Source organism: Pteronotus mesoamericanus, unplaced genomic scaffold, assembly GCF_021234165.1.
Source record: "Pteronotus mesoamericanus isolate MK-2021 breed Mesoamerican mustached bat unplaced genomic scaffold, CSHL_Meso_final contig_65, whole genome shotgun sequence".
NCBI lineage: Eukaryota > Metazoa > Chordata > Mammalia > Chiroptera > Mormoopidae > Pteronotus > Pteronotus mesoamericanus.
The window spans coordinates 3089681-3114724 of record NW_026555228.1 but is presented as its reverse complement, the minus strand read 5'-3'; the positions used below and the strand labels follow the sequence as shown (position 1 = coordinate 3114724).

Sequence of the window (25044 nt, the reverse complement as noted above, 5' to 3'; positions counted from 1 at the left end):
ACTTGCGGAAAGACACCAGAGAGGCAAGCAACAGGAGCTTCCAGAATGACCACCTGAAGTGCAGCGATGAACGATCCCCCTCTCATATTCCCTTCTGACCCTTTGTTGGTTTTCCCCCCTGAAGCTTCTGGGTTTTGCCATCAGTTCACATACCTAAAAAAGGCTTTATTCATATGCCCCGTGTGGACACTGCGCACAATTTTATTTGGAGTGGAAAAGTAACTTTTCAAAAGAGTGTAGAACCAAGAAGAAGAACATATTTATTATAACTTCTGTCTTGAAAGATCAAACATTTAATGATACTTGGGAAGTTAATGTTTTGTTTTGTTTTTTTTTTTTGTGAGTTTTTCTCTTCTTTACGCAGCAAGAGAATTGGGGGAGTGAAAGGAGGAATCATTATTTTTTCTTGTGCTTGTCTACTTACATTTTTGTCTTTAACCACAACAGAATGCCAAAGGGAGAGGAGAAGAGATTTATATTACTAACAGTGCAAGACTTTGGGTTTTTAAATTGCTTGTCTGGTATACTTATTAGAATTATATGCCCTTTTCTTCAAAGATACTTAAAATAAACTCCCTTCCTTTGATTTAGGGAAATAAGGAAATAGGGAATGAGAATGGAAGGTAAATCCAAGAGCACAAGGTCCATGGAAAGCAGGCATTTGCAACAGAACAAAGGTGCCAATAGCAGACACTTCCCTAGGTGCAAAATGTAGGGGTATGCTCAGAAACTCAGCCATCCAAATAAACAATACTGAAATGTAATGTTTTTAAAACCAAAGTTATTATGAACAAAATACTGTTAAAAATGTAAAAGCCTACTGGCAGGCCAAGCCGTACTGGAGCCTGAAGCAAAAGTTGTCTCTGGCTTAAATGAAAGCAAGTCATCAATAATGTTTTGCAAATGTACATCTTTATTTTATTTCCAACTGAGAGAATTGCTCTGTTTGACAGTTTGTCTGGACTGAGTGCCAATCTTAAATAATTTTTAACTAAGTTAACCCAAATTAAAATAATGATAAAATTCTGTTTGGGCATAAAGAAAGCTTTTAAACTTAATATAAGTTCTATTGCAGCTACTTTTCAATTTTTCAATATTTTTCAACTGCTTTAATGTTCCGGGAAAAATTAATCATTAAAAATTACATAAAACAATGTATACCTATATGGTATACAGAGGTAAATAGAGCATTTTCCCTACTGTATTCTGAAAACAAAACAAAAATAAAACAAATTTAACTGCATTTGGGGAGAAGGCTGATATGGATGAACCAAATCCTTTGCTATATATTTTTGTATTTCATTGTATTTAATGCTGTTAGTGGCCTTCACAAAGTTCTTACTGAATTTGCCCCCAAAATAGCAAAATCAGTGACCAGCCAATGAGGACCATGGATGAAGACCCATAGTTGTCTCAAAGGATGAAATTTCAGAGCCGCAAAGTAATTGTTTTGTTGAGTTGGATGTTCCTCCTGTTGAATAATAACTTGACCTTCTTCATGATGGAGGAACATTGGGTCTTCTCATAATTTAAAGGCATTGCATTTAAATTATCAAATAAATATTTACTTTTATTTTTCAATGATTGTCATTAAAAAGGTCTTTTTCCACAAAGCTTGGGATGTTACAAGATGGACTATAATTTCTATGTTCCTTTTTCTACGATTTGTAAATGTCAAAGCAATTCTCAGGAAGTTTTCAAAGATAAGAAATGAGGCTTTACCAGTATAACATAACACCAATGAATCCGACTGACTGGAAGTAGCTGGCGACTTCAACTGTCGTTCTGTTCTAGTGACTGGAAATTATGAAGCATTAACCACACACACATGCGCGCAGACACGCACACACTCCATTCCAAGAAGCCTTTACAGCCAGATAATTACACGAAAAACATATACAGAATAGAGAATTCCATAATGAAAAAATTTCCAAAAGTATAAATGTACCTTCTGTAGAAAGACAATTCAAGATGGAGTGAGAATTTATCACATCGCCTCTTTCTTACAACACTTTTACTGTGATTCACAGATTCTTTATAAACTAGCAAAATATTAATTGGAAGATGCTCTATCAGGCATACTGGAAATAAAGTGAATAAGGTCAGCACTGTTTTTTCTTCACCTGTCATAAATGCTTCCATATGCCAGGCTCTTAGGAAGGAATTAATATGAGCTAAAAATGAAGAGAGATTTCGCCAAAGCCCTGGGCAAGTTCTAATGTCCAGGGCGCTGTTTCATCTCCTGGTAAGGAGTTTGGATCCATGTCATCTTGTCTTTGGGGTAGGGTGCATTTGTCCTTAGGATTCTGCAGAACTGAGTGTGATTAATGTGAAAATCCCCCATAAATCCAGAGCTCCTGTGACAGTGGATTCCTTTGCCAGTACAATTAACAGCGTCTGAGATGGTTATGTGCTCTGAGTTCCAGCAGACTGAAGTTTATCAGTTCAACCTCTGAGCCAAGAATGAAGCTAATGCAAGTTTGAAATCTGTGAGGACGTTTCTCACTGGGGTAGTTCAGCAAGGAGCTGGGCTGGCCACGTCTGGTGATTGAACCGGAGTTTTCCATTTATCCACAGAACGAGTTCTGTGCCTCCGGCTGCAGTGCAGGCCTGCCCGCAGTGCCCTGCCAGCGCCTTTACACCCTGACCTGGAGCAACCAGCCAAGGGTGAGACAGCCATTCGTTCTCCACGTCCATCTCATGCCTATGTGGTTAGCCGCGACTAGCCCTGCGTGCTGTGGATGGTCCTGGGGTTTGTGGCTCTCGTGAGGAATCCATCCATTCATGGAAGCAAAGCCATGTCATCTGGCGACCTATCCACCCAACATTCCCAACCTCTAATCCATTAAATTCCAAGACATAGTAAGAGAGGCCACTCTGTGCTTTTAAGCTATTTCTCAGCTAGTGAATCACTGTTAGAGTAAATATTTTATATAAATAAATACACGAATATTTTATTGCCTTTACTTGGAGCGCTGAAGTTAAAATTGTCTTCATAGAGTTGAATCATCTTAGGGGCAAATCTCAGAGAAGATGTTGGTGGCCGCTTATCTTATTTGTCAGAGATACCCAAAGGAGGGTCTTGGACTTGTTTCTAATAGATTGAATGATAAAGCAATGAAATGACACTAAAATTTTTTTAAATTCTGAACTGCCTATGTTGTAGTAAGAGTCCTGAGGAATGAATAAAATAATTTTGTTTATTAGTTGGTGGGCTGTCATGTGAAAAGACAAGTCTCGGATTAAGTGTTCTTAGGAGAGTTTGGCCACCAGCTTCCTGACCTCTGCTGAAAAAAAAAAAAAAGATAAATAGGAAATACTTTAAACATTTAAAAGGGCCATCCACTCTAAGTATGAAATACAACGTTTTCCTATTGATTTTAATGCATTAAATACTATATATCAGATAAATTTTAGAGGGATCCTAACCCTTCCTGCCTCTACTGCTAGAAAGGCATGTTACTTAGTTCCCGCCTTGTTTCTCTCACTCCTCTCTGGCCTGTGACCAGAAACAAGCAGGGTCGTTCACAGGAGCTTAGCCCAATGCCTGCTACATAATGAACGCCACAGAAACATCAACTTTTAGTCCTACCACAGGCCAAGGAGTCGTTTCATATCAGTGTACTTCACGGGCTGCTTGCCGTGTGTGCCCAAACTGTCTCTCCTCCCGTTGCCAAGAGGTTCCACCTCTCACTGGATGGCCCCATCTGTCTGTGTCCCTGGCCACTCTGACGAGGTCCATGGCCTGTGCCAACTGTGAGGCACCTCATCCCCCTCTACCTCCAGGGATTGGCTTTAGCCGCTTCCCCCAGCTTTGTCCTGATTGGGACCCCGGCTGTGGTCACTTGGATGGCCTCTCCTGCCCTCCTCACCTTAACATGTTCTGATCGATAACCCCACTCCATCGAGTCATCTGGACCCCGCTGACTGGAGCTCCCTGGCATGGGCGCACTGCCCCTCCTCCACTCAGCTGTGGCCCCGGGCACCTCAAGGTCAGGACCACCGCATTTACCCCCAGTGCCAGCCAGCGCGGAGGAGAGTCGTTTCCCTCCTGATTTGACTTCGTAGACCCTTAGCCCGCTGGCATGCCTATGACTTAAGGAAGGGAGAGCGGTTGGCTATCAGAGGTTCTCAGATTTTGCTATGCATCCAAGTTACCTGCGGGGCTTTTGGAAATACAGCCTGCTAACCTCACAGCCAGAGATTCCCTTGAGGAGGCAAAACCAGCCTCACGGGCTGCAAGCTCTGCAGCCACACAGGACCCCACACTCAAAAGAAGCCCATGATTGGCTTAATGATCTGCTGTCACTGTCTTGAAATTGTTAATTTTTTTATTGTTGACACTATTACGGATGTCCCCCACCTTCTCCTTTGCCCCCTCCCCCGGCACCCCGCGCCCTCACCGCATTGTGTCTGTGCCCATCGGGGTCCTGCATGTTCATTGTGCGCTGGGTCCCATGTATTACAGCCAGTCCTGAGGTGGAGGTATTAAGCGAAGAAAAAAAAAGGAAGAAGAAGGAAAAAAAGACAGGCAGACAGATTCATAGACACAGACGACGGTATGGCAGCTGTCAGAGGGAAGCAGGGTAGAAGGAGGTAGAAGAAGGTAAAGGGGGGATACATAGTGATGGAAGGAGACTTGACTTGGGGTGATAAACACACAATACAATACACAGAGAATGTAGTATAGAACTGTACACCAGAAACCTATATAATTTTATGAACCAATGTCACCCCCAATAAATTCAATAAACTAAAAATCAAAACAATAGCCAGTCCTGTCAGTAGGTCCAGAATGGAGCTTGAGAATGTGCATTTCCCACAAGTCCCCGGGGCAGCAGAGGCTGCCGCGGGGAACCACTGACTGAGACTTGGCAGGGTCAGCCCAAAGGACAGAGGAAAGGGCCAGCGGCTCCACCTCCTCCCTCTCATCTCTGCTTGATAAGCTCTGATCATAGCCATGGAAACGGAGGAAGAGAGTGTGGCGGTTTCCATTATTTGTATTATTGTTATCGTTATTGTCTTAACGCTGTTTTGTGTTAACCAAACTGAATGTTCTCATGAAGCATGCTGCCCTTTCAAGCCCCCCAACAATTAATGTGGGTATGATTTCCCTGTCTGAGTATCAGTCAAAAACAATTTATTGAAACAGCTTGAAAGAATATGTAAAGTGGAACAATATTGTGGTAAGTAACTTGAGAAGCTGGGGACAGGAAAATAATGGAAAGAGTGAGAGGATAAGATGCGGTTGGGGTGTGAAATGCACAGAGGCATGCCGGAAGCCCCAGTGTACCGGGGCAAGTGGAGCCCCAATCCCTCAGAGCCTTTTAGCAGCCTTTGCACAGAGAGATACATTGTTACCTGATGCATAGTTCCATAGGACTAAATAGCTATTTCCTTGGCAGACACCCAAGTGTCCCTAGTACTGAGACTTAAGAGAAACTTCTTTCACAGAGTGTGTTTCTTTATGCACTTAATTGTTGGCTGAATCTGCAACTTAGAGTATTTTGTTGAATGTACTTTCTTCTGTATGTTTCGTAAGACAGATGAGCAAGACATGAGACAGAACTAGGAGGGGTCTCCATGAGCTAAAATATGACCTTTCCAAACCTTTTCTCCCAATGTCAGGGGCCAAAAGGTGCTTGCAGCTCTGATAGTTATTTTGTTTTGGGAATAAATTGACTTGACTCTCTTGAAAAACATCCCATAAAATAAAGCCACATGTACCCACTGATTCTTACTGAGGAGACATAAGACATTTCCATTAATGACTAGAAAAGTGTCAACTGAACAAGGAAATAAACTGAAATTCATCCAGTAATATAATTTCTAGCCTTGGTCAGAACATAGAACCCTAATTCTGAGTTGAGCTCCTTGTACCTACCAGATCGATGCATTCAATTTTTCTCATTCTCATAGTCAAGTTTCCTCAACCGGAGCTGAGCCCATGATAAGTGTGCAGTTGTTTTGATATCTGTCCCTCCACTAGAATTAGGGAGGCTTTTTTCCCTTTGATTAGATATGGAGGAGAAATCGTATTTTCCCCCACTTTCCAGCAGAAGTAGTAAGTTTCTTTTAATTTTCCGTAATTCATGGGAGGCCTACAGTGTTTCTGGAAAATCACCCTCGTGGCTGTCCTCTGGCCCTTTCCCATAAGATAATTTGTCATCAGTTTAAAAAGGAGGCAAAGGAAGGACATATTTATTCCACGTGCGTAAGATATTCCCTCAGCAAGAGTGCTCGAGGCCGTGACTGCCTCAGTGACCGGCGAAGCGTGTCACATACTAAGAGGTTTTTCCCTGGACACTAGCCCCTCTGGGGGGCCCCGGAAGAAGCAGCAAGATCCCCTGTAAACGCCCTCCCTCCATGTTGCATGCAAAGCCATTTCATTAGGAAAGGATTACTCAGGCATGTGTTTACTCTCTTTAAGATCACAGAAGATTTGTTTTGAAAAATTAAACCAAAAGAAGGCAAAGACTAGTCAAGAGAAGTGAAGTTGGGGGGGGGGGGGAACAGAAGCAGGTTCCGGGACTTCTAATCAATCTGTGATCATTTCCCTTTAAGATGTTGTCAGGGCCACTATTTTGAGGAAGGTAGAAAATACAGATGTTGACAGGTAAGACTTGCGACGCTCTTTTCACGCTCCCGACATCCTCGTTCTCCTGTTCCATTCACATTGTCGCTGTTGTTTCTGTTGCTGTGACGATTCATGCACATAAAAATATAATGGATATGCTAATTAGTATGTTTTATATCCATTTGTAAAAGAACTGGTACGTTGTAGAATCACTTCAGAGGTATTTAAATGCAATGCACGCTAGTTAATGGTCATACGTTCGTCTTCTGAGCCATTTTGTACATGAAACTGTTCCACAGTAGCGTCATCCTTATCATCATTGTCATAGGAAGGACGGATTTACTTAATACCGAGTGTTTGAGGGCGGGAAGAAAAGTTGTCCATAAAGCCGTAATGAACTTCACCTAAAGTTTCAGAGTTTCATCTGAATTGTTTTTAATTCAGGGTGCTGAGAACAGTAAAAGTTGTCTCCCATTTTTTTCTTTACTTAACAAATAGTGAGCATCGCACTTTAGTTTTATTTATTTATTTAACGGCTGCAAAGATACACTCACATACACACTCATATATCCTGGATTGTGTAAAACCTGAGGTAGACTTTTCCAAATAGCTGCGGGAGTTTTAGTCTGACAGGGAATACATATTTCAGATGCTACTGCAAACAGAATGAGTCCTTCACACAACACTAAAATCTGGGCCACTTTTCAATCAACTTCGAGGCATGATCTAGTAATTAAAATCTCATTTGATGAAATGATATCCCATGGCCAGAAAGAATCAGTACAATATAAAAATAATCACAAAATATTCACTGCAATCAATTTAATCAATTGGTTGCTATTACTTTAATAAGATAAAAGATTCATTTAAAAATATAAATATTTAGTTAAATGAATCTCTTAAATTCAGGATCATTGATGGTTGGTACATGTACTTTTAGTAAATTACATGCTGTATTTTAAAGATATCAAATGTGAATCCCAAGTTATCTTTTGTTAAACTAAATGTCTTACATGCCCTGAATATATTGTCGAGTTCAGCCTATTTGTAAATTACATGTTTGGTTAGTATTTTAATCAAATATGCATAATCTTCTGATTTGCCTGTGTTTATGAGCACACACTCCCACACATGTAGCCATAAATACGGCTGGTTGATCAAAATAATGGCATTTCAGTCTTTGGGGTTTCTTTCATTCCTTTATAGTCAATGCCTGGTGGTGAGTTTTTTTCTTTTCACACATATATATCGCTCCTCAGTTTGCCCACGACTCTCTTCTCTTTGCAGACATCTCTGTCTTTGTAAAGCCTTTCTTCAAGTCGTATTTCCAACAGGATGTCAGTCCCTTTTAAAATCCAATGAGTGCATTTTGTTCTTCTTGCCCCAAACAGAACCACCTTTTCTCTTTGACAAAAAAAGTTTGTTTCTTTCTGACACTTTTAACGTTTTGTACTCTTTTCATAGTTTTTGAGGAATCTTCCATAAGCGTTCAGACTTTACCTTTGAATTGAAAAGCAGTTTCATCCAACAGGCGTCTCCCCGAGGCGCACTGGGGAAGACAGGGATCCATCTCCGGCTCATCCTTCCCCCGCCCTTCGCCTTAACATTTCAGTCCCATGCGTTGAGCTTTGCTGCCCTCTGCTGACTATTTCTTGGAAACGCTTTCACCGTGTGGATGTGAGTCTTGGAACATCGCTGAAAAGGTCTTTCTGTTCGTTTCAGCCATGCATTCTCCTCCTGTCATTTGTGTAAGGGTGACATTGTTTGAATCTGGTCACTGATTGCTAGCACGCTCACACATCTGTAACTGTCTCCTTGTGCCAGAAGCCCTGACATGCTGCAGTCGGAAGTTTCCTTTTCCGTGGGAGGAAGGCACTCATCCACAGACTCCAACAAGGCCTCCAGCGGAGACCTCTCCCCTTACGACAACAACTCCCCAGTGCTGTCCGAGCGCTCCCTGCTGGCTATGCAAGAGAACACGGCCCCGGAGGGCTCGGAGAAGCTTTACAAAGGACCGGAGCAGTATACGCTGGTGGGCCGCTTGCCGTCGTTGAAGTCACGGGAGAGTTCTCCCGGACCGAGGCTTGGCAAAGGTAACTGCAGCTTGGCGGGCGCTGGCCGAGCCAGTGACTCTGCGTGTGGCATGGGCTCTTAGGGCCTTCTCTTCATCCCCTTCGAGGTTTATGCTTCTATAGTTCGGTGAGCATTTACCGAGCACCTGCTGAGAATCTTCTCTTTGGGAAGTCGAAGGTGTGGTGAGCTCAGTCATTGTCTTGGAAGGTCCCTGTGGCCCACGACGTCTGGGAAGCAATGTCATGGCGAGAGCGACTGATATTCCCAGCGGACTCTTTTCCTTCCAGCATCCCAGGGTGTGTGTCCTAGCCAGTGAATTTGGGTGCATAGTTGCTAGTCTAAGATGTGATCCAATTATTGCTGTTACTTGTATAAAGAGAACAAGCTGAACCTACTATATAACAAGACATCATGTTCCAGAAAGAACATAACGTTAGTCTCCAGGGAGATTAACATTTTTAGGCAAAATAAGGGTGTCATGGTCAAAGACATTTGGGAACTGGTGTCTCTATTGTACAATTTCTCAGACTCTTAAAAGTGCTAATGGTCACCGCTGACTTTGTGCAGTCGGGGGGAGGGTGTGGTTTGCCACTTTGCCCACGTTTATTTGACCACTGACTGTTTGGTTGTGTGCTTTCCCCCCACAGAGTAATTCCTTGGGGCCGGGACTCAGCAGGACATTCTTTAATAATAATTGGAAGACACAGTACACATTTGTGCTACTTTATCTTAAAGTTCTAATTTAATCCCAAGAGCCATGCCGAAAGGACTCTGTGTGTGTTTTTAAATCATAGCATCTTGATTTTATTTTCCAAATGTACGTGTCAAAAATAATTTTAAAAATTTACAATGAAAACAATCACCCACGTTCCCATCAGGCATGAAATTTATTTTTAAGATGTGAAACTTTATTGTCCTACTCGTTCATATGTATACATAACTCTATATATTTGTTTTCACAGTATAGCTACTTTTGAAGTAAGCTTATTTTACTTAAAATCTCCTAATATTAGCATTTTTCATTTTGCTAACATTTTTCATGACCGTGATATGTTTCTGTTCAATAGATGTATCATAGATTCTAATTATTCCCTCTCTGATGTATATAACTGATCCCTAATTTTAGCTCTTTTAAATCAGTGGCAGGTTTTTATATGTAATATTTTCCGCAGCAACAACACAAAAGGCAATCTGAAGAGCACTTTGCTGTCATAGGAGGCATAGCATATTGGGGTTTCTAAACACAGATTCAGGTCAGTATTATTAGACACGCTCACACCAGGAAAGCTTGATTCTTTCCTTCCAGGGTCAGTGTCTTTGCCTTGCAGCTTTTGAGCAGGTGGGCTAAGGTACACGTGGGCTGTAACTTATTAGCAAATAGACGACACATGCATTAGCTCTCTTCATCTGTTTAATGTCTTGGCAAACTCTAACACTGTAGTTCTTCATTGGGCCTCCCCCTCCAGGGGACACGTGACAATGTCTGGAGACATTTTTGGTTGTCACAACTTGGAAGGGGTTTGCTCAGCATGCCGCAGCGCCCAGGACAGCTCTTGTCACAACAAAGAATGATCCTCCCCAGTGCCAGTAGTGCCAAGGTGGAGGATCCCTGTCTAATCTGTAACTTCCTCCCTGGAGATAATTTTACCCGGAATGAGCTAGAAGGCGAATAGTGTCAGTATCCAATGACAAGAGCGCTAGATGTATAGTGCATAACCTGCTCTGCCATTTCAGCCTGCAGGACTCTGAGTGATGGAGGTTTTCGGAGTCCCATTTCTTCCTCCTATGAAAACTAAGAGAGAGAGCAGTATTAATTCATAGGGCTTCGCTAGCCAATCCATGTAAAGTCCTTAACAGAGAACCTGGCACGTAATGAGTGCTCGATGATACTTTCTAGGTAACCCTGTGTGCACCCACTCCTTTCACTACTTGCCAATCTGTGAAATGGACTCAGGGGCATTTCCTTGGGATTCAGTAAGAGAATATACATGAGTTGTGGAATGCAGGGAAGCCTCCAGGAGACATCTGCTTCTAAAAATTGACATTATGGTCACATCACAGGATTGTAGTGACGATTAAATGAGATGGTGAGAACACCTACAATAGTGCTTTACTCTGTAAATATTTGTAGACAGACTAAGGGAATGGATGAATGAGTGCACGCAGAAATGAATCTATTGATGCTAGTATCAGAGTCTTCCGGAGGGTAGTACTAGATACGAGAATGTTAATTATCGTTCCTCTGTCTCTATGTTAATGTGCTCAGAGCTGTTGCCACTCATCACCATTATATTCCTTTCCTATCACTACTATAACAAATGACCACAAACTTAGTGATTTAAAATTATAGACAAATTTATTATGGTTCTGGACATCAGATATCTAAAATAGGTCAGCAGGGCTGCCTTCCTTCTGGAGGCTCTATGGGAGAATCTGTTTCCTTGCCTCTTTCACCTTCTAAAGGCTGCCTGCATTCCTTGGCTCATGGCCCCTTCCTCTATCCCCAAAGCCATCAACGTCTCATCTTCTCTCCTGCCTCCCTTTTATAAAGACCTTTGCAACAACATTAGGCCCACCCAGATAATCCTGGATCATCTCCTCATCTCAAGATCCAAATTTAATCACACCTGCAAAATCCCTTTTAAATATAACATCTTTACAGGTTCCGGGGCATCATGTCATGGACATCTTTGGGGGGCCCTTATTCTGTCTGCCACAACCATAATATAGAAAGAGCCTTTTTGTAAATACCAAATAAAATAAGCCTTCTGAAAGGCGGGTGTGCCTTGTAGTCTATTTTGTATCCATCATGATCTCAAATACAGTACTTTGCAAAGACGACATGTTATAAAAATTGTGTATTCGTTTTTGCTCTTTGGTTTTCGTTGTAAATTACATACCTTTTTATTATACTTTTTCCTAGATATGTCAGAGGAACCTTTCAATATCTGGGGCACTTGGCATTCAACATTAAAAAGTGGATCCAAAGACCCAGGAATGACAGGTGAGCTCTTATCTTTTAAAGAGTGTTTATTGCATTTGCTTTTAAAATTAATTCCCTTTAATTTTTGCCTTCTTATCATTATATTACATGCTTGCCAAAAATTATTTGGAAAATGCTGAAAATTGGGGGGGGGGATAAAGTTATACTTAGCTTTTCCACCAAAATATGTCAATCTGTGACTATGTTTCATTTTTATTTCCTTTGCAAGAGTTTTTAAACATGGCTAAAATCATTCTGTCAGTGCAACTTTATATTATTTAACTTCCATTTTCCAGTTATTTTCCATTACTACTGGAAAGGGCCACATGGTACTTGAGCGTGCACATTCACAATTTACAGCCCAGGGCTGGGGCAACTGGGTTGTTCCCATTTCTCTGTTGTTTTTCTAATAACTTATGCTGCCAGGAACCCCTTTTCTGTACTTTTTAAAAATTGTAAGTTATTATTAGGGTCACAAAATTTCAGAGAACAAGTTATAAATCCAGAATAAGAAAGCAGGTCAAAGATCATGAACCTTTCCAAGATTTCAGAGGTATAGTCACTTCACGTTCCCTTGTAGGATACGTGAGCTTCTCCTCCGTAAGCTGCAGATGGCGGCGGTATTTCACTGCATCGGCCGTGCCTTTTTAATCTCATCTCTATTTCAAGTCATTGGGTTTGCATTTTGGCCAATTTTAAAAACAAAATTGTATTAATTTTAAAAATTGATTGGGGTGATATGGGTTAATAACATTATATACGTTTCAGGGTCACACTTGTATAATACATCACCTGTATGTTGCATTGTGTGCTCAGCACCCAAAGTCTAGTGACAAAGTCACTCTGTCACCATATATTTGCTCCCCTTTATCCTCTTCAACCTCCCCCTACCACCTCTCCCCTCTGGTAACCGCCATACTGTTGTCTGTGTCTATGAGTTTGTCTTGTTTATTCATTTATTGCTTTCTGTTTTATATCCCACATGAGTGAAAAGGTTCTTGTCCTTTTTCATATGACTTATTGTGCTTAACATGATAGTCCTAGGATCCATCCATGTTGTCACCGATGGCAGTATTTCATCCTATGGCTGAGTAGTATTCCATTGTATTATTTCCATTTTCATTTCTTTCTTATCGGCATTTTCAGTTTTTTTATTAATTAACTGAATTTCCCCCCATTGAATGATCATTTATGTCATTGGCCATTGATGTATGCTAATATTTTAAAAATTGATTCTTATGAACTCTTTCTATAATAAAGATATTAACCCTTTGTCCATATTGTTTGCCACTGATATTATTCCTTGCGTTTTTTTCCACTTTGGCTATCGGGAATGTTTTTAGGTTTCACATAGTTAAGTCTATCAGTATCTCTTTTTGTGAATTCTTTCACAAAATTAATCTTTACTTAAGCATTGAATGGTCCTCTATATGCTTTTCACTTTCATAGTATTTTATTCTTTTAACCTTAATTCTTTAATCCATCTGAAGTATATGTTAATATATACTATGAAGTGTGTAAACTGTTTTTTATTTATATATATATATATATATATATATATATATATTTATATATTCCCATTCTCATTGTTTTGTAATGCCTTCCATATTACATTTTAAAGCACGGCTCACTTTGGATTTCATAGCCTTTAATGCAGCTGACTTTTGTGCTGATCCGCCCGCTCTCTAGCTGTTCTCCTCATTGTATCCTATGATGTGCTAAAGCATTGTCTTTCCTCCCAAGGATCAGCTCTTCTGAAATGTTCTCCACTTTCCTTCTGCTCTTTCAACTCTGAGCTGTCCCTGTCTAAATGCACAGCTGCTCCTCTGCCCCTAAAATGACCTTGTTTTCTTTTTTTTTCTTTGCCTACTTTTTAAGACATGAGAGGAGAGGGCAGATCTATGGGCAAAAGGCAGTCTGGGGACATAGGCCCCAAGAACTCATTTGCTTGGGAAATGCACGGTTTCACTCTCCCGCCGGTTTTCTGAAGCAGGTTTACAAGCCGGACCAGTTCGGGAAGGCTCATTACTGTAATAACGAGCCCCTAAACAGCAGTGGTTTCGCGTGTGACTTTCCCCCACGTCACAGCCCCGTGTGCGCTGTGCAGGGTGAGGAGGGGTGGGAGTGCTCTGTCCCACATGCGACACCCCCAGAGGCGTCCTTGTCGCCCACGGTTTCTGTATCCCAGGCTAGTCGTTGGGGGTGGGGGGAGGGAGGCGGCAATAGAGACTAGGGTTTTTTATTATTAAACTAGGCCCAGAAATAGTTCGCATCACTATCACATCTCTTCTCATTTGTTGGTCAGACATCCTTTATGTGGCCCTCCTGACTGCAAAGGAGGATGGGAAATGTCACCCAGAAGGAAAGGGGAGGATGGGTGAACAAAGAGCCAGGCTTTCCCACAGCAGTGGCGATAGAGTGTACACACCAGCTGCTGCGTTCATTATCTTCTGGCATGCAACAGGCGTTTTAGATTCAATTCATTTATTCCGACAGCTTTTATTGACTTGGTAGAAACATGAAAACATTATAATTTGTGTCTCCTCTGGATTGCAAATTGCACTGAACAGGAGTGGAACAGAACAGTGTTCACAGCCAGGTAGAGGGGGCGTTTTCGGAAACATCAATTAGTGACAAGGGTTGTTTCACCTCGTTTGCCAGCTGACCTGTCAGAGTCTGGGCATCTGTATTGGGAGCTGCTACAGGAATTCTGTCAATAATCAAAAAGTTTCTGTCATTTCTCTTACTAGGAAGTCGTTTACATAGGCGGCGGTGGCTAAGAATATCCTTTGCTTTTCCAATTTTCGAAACTGGCAGGGGAAGGAAATAGCAGGACATCCCAGCAGGGGCGCTGTAAACTAATTCCGTGTCTTGCCCTTCTCTGTGGCTTCCAGGTTCCTATGGAGACATTTTTGAAAGCAGCTCCCTACGGCCGGGGCCATGCTCCCTTTCTCAAGGGAACCTGTCCCTAAATTGGCCTCGGTGGCAGGGGAGCCCCGCAGAACTGGACAGCGGTACGCAGGTCATTCGGAGGACTCAGACCGCGGCCACCGTCGCGGAGTGCCGAGCCCACCCTCCTGTGTCCCGCGTCTGCAGCACGCCCCACATCCAGGGCAGCAGCAGGAGGTCAGAGGCGGCCACGCCAGGGTCGGAGCAGTATTTGACTCTGAGCAGCGCCGAAGACCTCACTGAGAGCGAGCTGGATGTGGCCCGGCTGCAGAGCCGAGCCAAGCCTTCGCACCAGAGACCTCGCGAGAGTGTGAGGCATGACAACAGGCCTCCTCCTCCTTATCCGGGTCCGGAAAAGCAAGCTTTAGCGTCGGCCCACCAGCCAGCGGAGCCCCCGTTGTGGAGGCGTCAGCGGCCAGAAGAAAGCTCAGGATCAGCTCCGGAAGAGGGAAGCCAAACAGCCGAGCGGGAGCACCAGGCTGCCCAGCCCAAACTGAGCAGCGCCTGCTCCAGCCCCGCCGGCGATCAGAACAGTAAGGCCTCGGGTGAGCCCAACTGGCTCGATTGGCAGAGAGAGCGGTGGCAAATCTGGGAGCTCTTGTCCACCGACAACCCCGATGCCCTCCCGGAAACACTGGTATGAGCCCACACCCAGCTTGAGCCCTCACCTCCCAACAGCCTTCCTCCACTCGGTAGGGAAAACAGTTGGTGTTGGACAATTGGACACTTACTTACTTTTCTTCTTCTACACTTAAAAAAAATAACACGAGAGAAACCCAGTTCACTTAAAGATATAGAGCACTAGTACCCTCACCAGTTAGAATAAGATTCTATTGCATAGCCAGCCTTAGGGAAATACAAAAACATAAACTGATGGCAGTCTCCATTATAAAAAACTACTCACATTGGCTTTAAGATCAAACTCGCGCTTTGGTAGAGCTTAATTGTATTTATGTGTCTTCAGTTTTGACTCTTGTATATTCTGTAACAGATTATGTATGATAATCGTATATAATATAGTCACAGAAAACAAAAGGAACCATTTTTTAATCACTTCACGTATGCTAAGCAAGGAGAGTCTATAGAATGTTCTATATTATGCACAAGCGGGTTTCTGTGCTTTTGTCATAGCTTTTTAAGAGGGACAGCCCTTCCTTCAATGCCTAAGAAAAACACTAACGAAACAAAATAAGACAGAATATGAGAAGCCATATTTTTATATAGTGGAGAGATACAAAAAATATAGTCACTGATTGCCTTTTCATATTGAATATGTTTTAAAGAAAATATTAAGTTTGATATGTTATGGAGTATATTTTTAGAATCTGTTTAGAAAGGATTCAGTTAATCAAACAGGAGAAAGGCCGTGCCTGACAAAGAAAGTAATTAAGTTGTCCTTCCCATTGTAGGTCAAATTCAATTTTATATAGACCATATATAATATATATTTATAATGTGTAATTTTTATGTATTTTACAAACCCACAAACTGGAATCCTACTATCAAGTGATTAAGAATCTAAATAGAGTATTCAAATTCAAGAACATGGTTTTTCCTTCTGCCCCATAATCAGTATTAACCAAATTATATGCAATGCTTTGAAAGTAAATCATATTTGGAGAAGAACTACAGCTTTGTATTTACATTGTACCAAAGGCTGAGGAAATGTTCTCTTCAGTAATTTTGTGTGTAGTGTAAAATGCTCCTACCGTACTTCAGTAGTTACGTTTGAAGTTTTTCAAGTGCAAAACTATTTTTGACCAGCAGGTGGCGATTCGCTTCAGTATTTTATGTGATTTTTTTTCACTTCATAAGCGAATGTGTATCATAGAAAAATAATTTTTTATAAAACATGCTACTCTTAATTTTCATGTTGGCAATGACATTTTCAGTAGTGTTTCTTAAAATTCTGTCTTGTGCCATGAGGAATAAAAAGTTAAGCAAAGACATGTTCCTTGGTGTTAAATTCAATGAGTGAACTCACATCCCGTTCCATACATACACCCCACTATCCACAAGTCCAAGTGTAATAAAAATGGCTATACTATACATATGCAACTAAGGAGCTCGTAAAAATGTGATGGCTTGGGGACATCAACCTCACGACACTGATGAACTTAGAAATTTATAGTTATTTGTTGCAAGTGAAGGAAGGCTGTTAGTCACTCATTTGAAACTCAGATGTTGATGAGGAAGTAGTTTGTCGTAGGACGGGAACTCAGGGTTCTTACCTGCTAGACAGGTATTGCCCAACGAAAGCCCTGCAAGTTATATCTGCCTATAGGCCTTGGAGGCTTAATTTGCTCCCAGGTGGAAATAATGAAGTCAAGAGCAGTATCTACTTTCCTTATGGGGGGAATGACGGACAAAACTTCAGTCTCTGCCATTGGGTCCAGCACTTCCACCACTGCCTGGGACTCGGGAAGAATTTGCCTGCTGGCTTCCGGTTCTTCCTGGCTACCCAGACGCAGCCAAAAGCTGTAAACAAGACCCAAAGCAAACACTACTTGATTATGAATCACGGATTGCTTTCCTGTGCCACCTACTCTCGCCCTACTCCTGCTGACCCTGTGGTTTCTAGGCTTTGAATTTGAAGACGGCCTGGCCAGTTCTTGCCCTCCATTCTAGGCTGGACCGGCTGGTATAGGGGACCCTCTTCTCATCAGGTTCTTGCCCTAACAGTCCTATTTTTTAAAACTTCCAGACCAAATGGCACTGAGGTTGACATCTGTGTCGCAAAAGATCACAAAAGGTATGTCCATGTGTTAATAGTCAGATCTACAATAGCCAGTGTGGAAAACAGGGCTCAAAACATTTTTAAATAATTAAATTGTGTGTGGGGGGGGGTGGGGGGGTGCGTGTGATGAACAATATTTACTCTCCCTTTCTCTTTGTGCGGTTGAAGCCCAGTGGCGTTAGCTTACTGAGTGAAAGCTAGTTTCTTAGATGCCTTTAGCACATGAAAAATAAGCTGTTTTAAAGCACACACACAAGACCCAAGAACCTGAGTGGAAACTGAAGTCATTTCTAACACCTTGTAAATTATATAATACCTGACGAGAAAAAAATAAAACTCCAGCTCTTTCAGGTTGGCTCAACCATTTAACAGGCTGTTCAAGTCCCTCATTCCTGTGAGCAAAGAGATCCTACAAGCAAGAAGACAGCTACAGCACGCTGCGGCTGCCTCTGCATCTATGAAGACTCGATCATTGCTTTGTGTCTGGCAATGGGACCAGGATGATGGTGGCAGAAACGGCCCAATATGAATTTGTCTTGATCCATCTAAGTAGCTATTAACATACGTTTGTTGTGGTTTTTTAATAGAAAAAAAAAATCTCTTATACCAATGGAGTTTGTGCAAATTGAGGAAATTTCTAAATAAGCCCAGCTTGCTTCTTTTCTTATGCACATTTTAATACACATCTGCTTGGCAGAGAAACGGCATGGGGGTTAAATAGAAGGAGATGTTAGAACAAAGTCCAGGCCTGTGGTGTATGTCGACTGATAAGCAAACCGAGAAGAAAGGAAATGACTGAAGAAGAGTCACACAGAGATTAAAACAGGACAACATCTTGACTGTACAGAATTTTAAAGCAGGAGTAAATCAGCAGCAAATGTTCTTCAAGAGGAAAAAAAAACACAAACCAAAGGAAAATTCCATTAAAGGTTGGAATTCTTCCACATAATCAAGGTGACTGATGGCGTCGTGATGTTGAACTGCAGGCAGCGTTGTCTGGGGTGTGGGCCCCAGGCCTGGCATGGCCTGCAATTCACCAAGGCACAGGCAGCACCAGCCCCAACTGACGGTGCCGGGGGTCACAGAAGGGTCAGAAGAGTCTCTAAATTCAATGCAGTCGGCATCAGGCTAGAGTGACCAACTCCTCCCCCTTTGTCCAGGACAGCCTGGGCTTATTCATAAAAGCCCCGTGACTATCCTCACTTTCTGGACGGCACGAAGGACTCAGAATGGCATCAAACGGGTAGTCCGTGGTCGCACAGCTAGAAGGTGGCAGAACCAGGCTTTGGCAGCGGGCCACCCAGCTGTGGCAGCCTGCCATCTGGATAATTCAGAGCAGAATGAGCAAAGCCCTGCGGGCCTTGGATCCTGGGCCTCGCTCATGAAGGAAAGGGGCTCAGCTGAACCTGCTCCAGGGGAGGGCCCATGCCTCTGGGATGCCCACGGATTTGCAGGGCCCCTTGCAGCCCCTGGGCCCTCCTGCCTCCTTCCCGCTGAGAAAGAGAAATGGAAGCTACAAGTAATAAAGGCCCAGAGTAAGTCTGATTTCTGGGCAGTTTTGGGTAGCGAAGCCATGGGATGAGAAATGGATGCGATTTAGCAATTGAACTTTCCCAGCTGAACTACAACGAGTAATTTTACCATGTACATATCTACTAATTATAATTGGTTGCACTTAATTATAGTCTAGCATTGTCTTTAGATTTTCCTTTATTTCACACAGCTACAACAGCCACCACTGAGTTCCTTAGATAAAAGGATTGGTTGAGGGATTCAGCCGGTCATCTATGCAATCACTATTTACCAGGGGGTCCAGGGCTGGGTTCTGGGTTTGCAAGGAGAGAAAACAATCCAGACCGGCCTTTGAGGACTCCTCAGTTCAGAAAATGGTCGTTCCTGTGACCTGCACTGCAAGGATGGCAGCAGATAATGCAAAGTGCCACATGTGGATGCAACAAATACTCGTGTCCTGGTGGCTGGTACCTGGTAGGCAATCTATAAATCAATGAATAAATAAATCAAAACATGAACCCCTCCTTCCCTCCTCTATTCACCCACCTACCCACTGTTCGTTCCATCTATCCATCCATCCATCCATCCACTTTCCTCCTCCTGTACTCTTCTTCCTCTCTGTTTTTCTGCCACATTTTTAATCTTACTTCCAAGTCACCATTTTTCTGGTGTTATCTTTTAATGGGTCTGGTTCTCCCACCTGGTTCCAAGATTTAAAATGTTGGGCAAATGAATCAAAAGGAGGGAAGGGCCTTTTGGTGCACACTAGGGTTGGGGGCAAAGCTGTTTCCTGTTTCCATGGAAACAAGATGTCCACACTTGCTTAGAAAGTGCAGGGACGTGAAAAAAACCTTCCCCCTGCCCTCTCAAGTTCCCTGCTTGGGGCCTTCAAATTAAACCGATGAAGACAGTGTAACAGAGAGAAGGGTTTATTTCCTAGGCATAACAGAAGCCAATAAAAAAGTATCTGGCTCCTTAAAATGCTTACAGTTAAAGGTTTGTATATCTAACTTAGTAGGGAAAAGAGAGTGGAGAGAAACAGCTTCTATGAGATAAACAAATAGGTTTATTGAAGAAAGATAAATAGGTTCTTAGGAGGACAGATGGGTGATAAGAAAGTGTGTGATAATGTTTGTCTATACAGGTGTGAGTGGTTTTTCTGTCTCCTTCTGGACCATAAAACTCTCCGAGCAGGCATCTAGGGTACCTTCATTTCCCAGAAGCTGCTGCTTTTAGTCAGATAAGGAAGCTCCTAAAAGGCTTTTTTCCTGCATCTGTTGAATCTCAAATGTCTTCAGCTTAAAATAGTCTTGGTGCCAGCTCTAGGGGTCCAAGCGGGTCTTCACAGGGTAAGATGAATTAGAGAAGGAATTAAAAACATGCTTTCTCCAGCCGGAAAGAAATGTGGTGAGGGGGGCTGGGTAAAATAAAGGGAAGGGATTAAGCAAAAACAAAAGACACAGGCAGCGGTGTGGTGATTGTCAGAGGGAAAGGGAGTTAGGGAAGGCGGAAGAGGTCAAAAGGCGGGTAAATGGTGACGGAAAGAGACTTGACTTTGGGTGGTGAGTGCACAATGCAGCGCGCAGCTGATGTCTGGCTGAGTGGTACGCTTGAAACCTGTATGGTCTTATTACCCGATGTCACACCAAAGAATTTAATTTAAAACAAAAACGAAGAAAGGGAGCAGCGTACACAGCATGAAGTAGACGTTTTACCTCTTATACAAATGGCATGGAATTTTGTGTAAGATACGATGGCTTCACCTCCACCGCAGCAGTAAATATATCATTTCTGTTACGGAGGGGACAGATGACTGATACACAATGCTTTTGTCACTGAACGCAGCCAGTTGGGGGCTGGGGCCCTACCTATCCCCTGGTCCAGAGATCCCTAACAGAAAGGGGTTCTAGAATGGAAGGTGGCCTTCACACAAGGGGCAGAGTCCAAGTCAGTTGGCTGTCCCTGGAAAGTAGCATGCGTGGTCTGCAAAGGGTGGCACTGCTGGACAAGGTGGCATCCTTGCTGTATTCTAGAGGTGACAACTTTGGCAAGAGGTTTAGAAGGCACAATCAGAACCATAACAACTAAATGACAAGGTTAGAGACGAATCCTACAATGTCCCACATTAAAAAAGAGTGGCTTCCTTGGAGGAATGTGTGCAAGGCATGGCACGCCTGCCCAACGCTCCTTTGCCCTCTATACTTAACCTAGGCTGAGGGAAATATTCTGAGATGACCCCCTTTAACGTGTCTGGGCCCTTTCTATTCAGACCCTTAGGGCAGAAAAGGAAAGCAGCTTTAAGTGAAGCCGGCAGACCACCCCATACTTTTTAACTCAGCCACTTAGTCCAGCCAAACCGTTGAGTCTCAGGAAGCTGCAATGCAGGTGGACTTCTCCCTTCCACTGTGTTGTTTATTTCAGATGTTGCGTTCTTTATTCCTGACTGGTCTTTTTTTTAATGGCGTATGTCTTTTCATGCTGTTGAGTGTCCTTATAATCATTACTCTAAACTCTATCTGATAAATTGCTTGCCTCCATTTCATCCAATTCTTCTTCTGGAGAATTCTCTTGTTCTTTCATTTGGGGTTTGTTTCTTTGTCTCCCCATTCTGGTCACCCTTGTGTGTTTATTTCTATGTAATAGGTAGATATGCAAGACTCTAGTGCAGGCCTAAGTCAAACCAGGCCTATGACTGGCCCTGGGCAACCTGTATGGAGTTATCAGTGATCCACAGCTGTGGCTCTCTCTGCTGGGCCTAGGCGTGTGCAGAAGGAGCCAGGCCGTGTGCCAAGGTCAGCTTTCATCAGCACCAGGCCTGGGGGAGGGTCAGCTGAAGTCTCAGAGCTCCTAGCGATCCACCTCTGTCTCAGGCTTTCTTTAGGGCTAATCAGTGAAAGTCTTCCAGCTGTACCTCCTTAGCAGCAGGGCTTAAGCACCACGGGTTGGGGCAGAGTAATCCTGTGGGTGGAGCTATTGCTTCCCTTTAGGCTGTTGCTACTATGGAGGGGAGTACTCTGCCCGAGAAAGACGGCTCCTGCTGTATGGGGGGTGACTCAGCACAAGGATCCTGGTGGCTGTTCCTTCAGTTCTCTCCCCAGAGGCCCCAACCTCAGAGTTTCCTCAAGCATCTCTAGTTCACTCTGCCCTCCCTCTGCCAGAGCCCAGGGTAAGTGGCTCCAAAAGAAAATTTGTATGTTGGGCCTTTAAAAGGCTCTCTGCGTCTCTAGCTGTCTCTCCCTGGTGGACAGAAACCCCATTGCTTTTCACAGTCATATGTGATTTGTGTTCCTTTCCCAGTTCTTGTGCTGTAGGCTGGGGAGCCGAGCTTGGGGTTTAGACCCTGCACTTCTCAGGGAGACCCCCCCCTGCTGCTGAAATATCCCTCCAGGACTTAAGCTGCCACCTGTGGCAGCCCAGCCAGCCATCTCATGCCTTCTCTGCACTCCCTGCCAGTCTTGTTGCGGTTATAAGGCTTCTTTCCAGCTAGAGTTCAGTTGGTTATTCGGGATAGTTTCTCTACAATTTAGTTGTAATTCCAGTTTGGTCCTGGGAGGAGGTTAGTGTAACTTTCACCTACTCCGCTGCCTTCTTGGGTTTCTCCGCAGACTAGATTCTAAAGTGAGACCTATACTGTGTAACTGCTCAGGTAATGAGATCATAGGCATCCACCCTGTGAAAACAGAAGAGAGAACACACAGGTTAATTCACGCAGCAAATCACAAACCCATCTCTGAGTCCGCAAGACTGTCTTTTGAGAAGACATCCAGTTATAAGGCCTTTGCTAGAATGACATTAAATAGTGACAATCTGACAAACACTTCTCACATACAAATTGAACATCTCTGGTGATGTTGAACTTCCAAGTGCAAACAAAACTTTGAAGACAGTTAAGCGTGTTAGAGTCCAATGTCCACCACTGAGCATTGTGATTTTCCTTGAAACATGATTTTTCTCCTTAGGATCACCCTCATTGTCCTCAAAAGGGACTACATTAAGTCTGGTTTTAATTTTTTGCCCATTCATTTGCATAAACACAACAAGAGCAACAGCTGATCACACAGGATCTTTAATCTGCTTTGTTGGAGCTCACACAAGGAACCTTCAGATTGACCCTTAGTCCGCCCTTCAGGGCCCAGGAGCCAAGCCACACACCTGGCATCAGGCTTTGCCTGTACTGCCTGTGTTCTTCAAGTCCTCAGGGTCCCCACTGTGTCTTAAGCTTCCTCCTTGCCATCTTTCAGGAAAGCAAACTTCACTCCCTCCCTGGGAGGACTGCCATGAACCACACAACCAAACAAGGTACCAGGCCATCTTTCTGGTAGCTTTTTGTTAGCTTCGAAAGTCAATCTCAGTTCCTTAAGGTTTTCTGGTAACAACCAGAGCCCAGGCATGCCTGCCTCCTTCAGGCATGGCATTCCAGTCAAAATCTTGGTTAACAAAATCGCCAATGGAAACTGGTCTTATTGATTTTATGCAAAGAAACTTTATGTTGTCACTCACTCATTGAGAATGCCAAATTCTGGAGGAATCAAGTAGGGAGAAAAATGCAAACTGTGAAGGAAAATCCTTGCCCTCCTCATATCTACCAAAATGACATCTCCATACCTTATATCTTTTATTACTTACTTTCCCACTTAGTGTGAAGTTTTAACTCTGAAAAACCTCAATTTTATTCCAGAACAGAAAAAAAAACAAAATCTGGAGCAAAGACAGAGTTTCAAAATAAGAAGCAGGACTAGAACTGACCTTAGAGTCTTGTCTCATACTGAACGGTCCTACCAACCAGAACACAGACCTTTCCTGGGTGCAAATGGCATGAAACTGCAATGATAGGGATATTCCCTCACCCACCAGTGTGCCCATTGGTCTCCTGGTAGAGACATGGCCTCCCACCAACCAGTCTTTGGCAGAGGCTTGCTCTGTCACCCCAGCCGGACTCTACTGGCACCAAATGACCTTTCCCAGTTGCCAGTGGCAGAGGTGTTCTCTCACCCACAAGTTCCATGGGAGAGACAGAGCATTCCCAGTGTACACAAAACAGCAAAGTTCAAACCATGTCCCCATAAGATCAGAAGGCAAGCAAATAAACCAAGCAAGCAAAAAAAAAAAAATATATATATATATATATTTATATACTGCACCCAAGAGCTGAGGTTTACTGCCTTTCAGGTTTAAAGCTTTCACAACCTCCTGTAGCCTTTACAACTTTCTGCACACCTTCTGCAACTTTCACAAACCTCCTATGTACTTTTACTCATTCAGAAATAACTATAACTCACTTTTAATCCTTGTTCTTTTTGGCAATGGGAAAGACCATGTTCAAACTCAGTATCTCTTTAACATACTGCATGTCTAAGAGATCACGTAATTTCAAAAATTTTACCTTAAGTTAGAAGGAATGTATCAATTTTGAAATAATATTTGGCACCCTTTTATTTGCAGTAATACAACCTTTTAATATCCACTTTGAATCTGGATACATAAGTTTTCATGGAGGGGGATACCTTTATGATCCTGAGGACAAGATGGCCTACATTTTAGATTTGGAAGCACAAGAGCCTAATTATAATCTTTATTATTACAATCTTTATTTTTGTCAAGTGGGACTTGCCTATTAAATAAACCAATGTCACCCTGCCATATGTATATTTTTTGAATGGCCTATGACTGCTATCTCTCCTTTTCCTTTAGTGACTTTAAATAACATGACTTCCTTAGAGCAAGCACCCAAATAAGTGCTTGCTAATCCTTACAAAGAACCAAAATCAGGAGGAGACCCTGCTGGTCCCCCTCTAGACAGATTCTTCTTGGGAGAAGTAGGCCACACAGCGGTAGCCTTTGTATTATGTCTCAGTACTTCTTTTATTCCCAACCTTGCCCTTGAATCGCCCTTTCCTTGTTGGTGGCGATGAGGCGCTGGGTGAAATTCATTGTGCGTCCCCCCGCCCCACCCTGCCCCCCATCCCGGAGTCTCTTCTAAGTGCTTTCAGGTGTCACCTTGTAGTACCCTCAGAACAACTCTGGTAGGTCAGTGCTATGGTCTGCATGTCTGTCCCTCTGCCTGCCCAAATTCCTATGTTGAAATCTAACCCCCAATGTGATGGTATTAGGAGGCAAGATCTTTGGGAGCTGATTATGGGAGCTGAGAGCTCCCTCCCCCTTCCATCACCTGCGGACGCAAGGAGAAGATGGCCGGCTGTGAACCGCGAACCT

At 43.1% G+C, this 25044-nt stretch overlaps 1 protein-coding gene across 1 annotated transcript in view; it reads left to right on the top strand.

Moving 5' to 3' along the window:
* The window catches only part of ARHGAP6 (Rho GTPase activating protein 6), a 422919-nt gene extending 406577 nt beyond the window's left edge, over window positions 1–16342 (top strand). Inside the window, exons 11-13 of the mRNA XM_054581050.1 lie at window positions 8402–8670; window positions 11574–11654; window positions 14528–16342. Of these exons, the coding sequence (XP_054437025.1) occupies window positions 8402–8670; window positions 11574–11654; window positions 14528–15225 (1048 nt within the window). The 3' untranslated portion in view covers window positions 15226–16342. The remainder of the gene's footprint in view (window positions 1–8401; window positions 8671–11573; window positions 11655–14527) is intronic.
* The last annotated feature ends 8702 nt before the right edge of the window (window positions 16343–25044 follow it).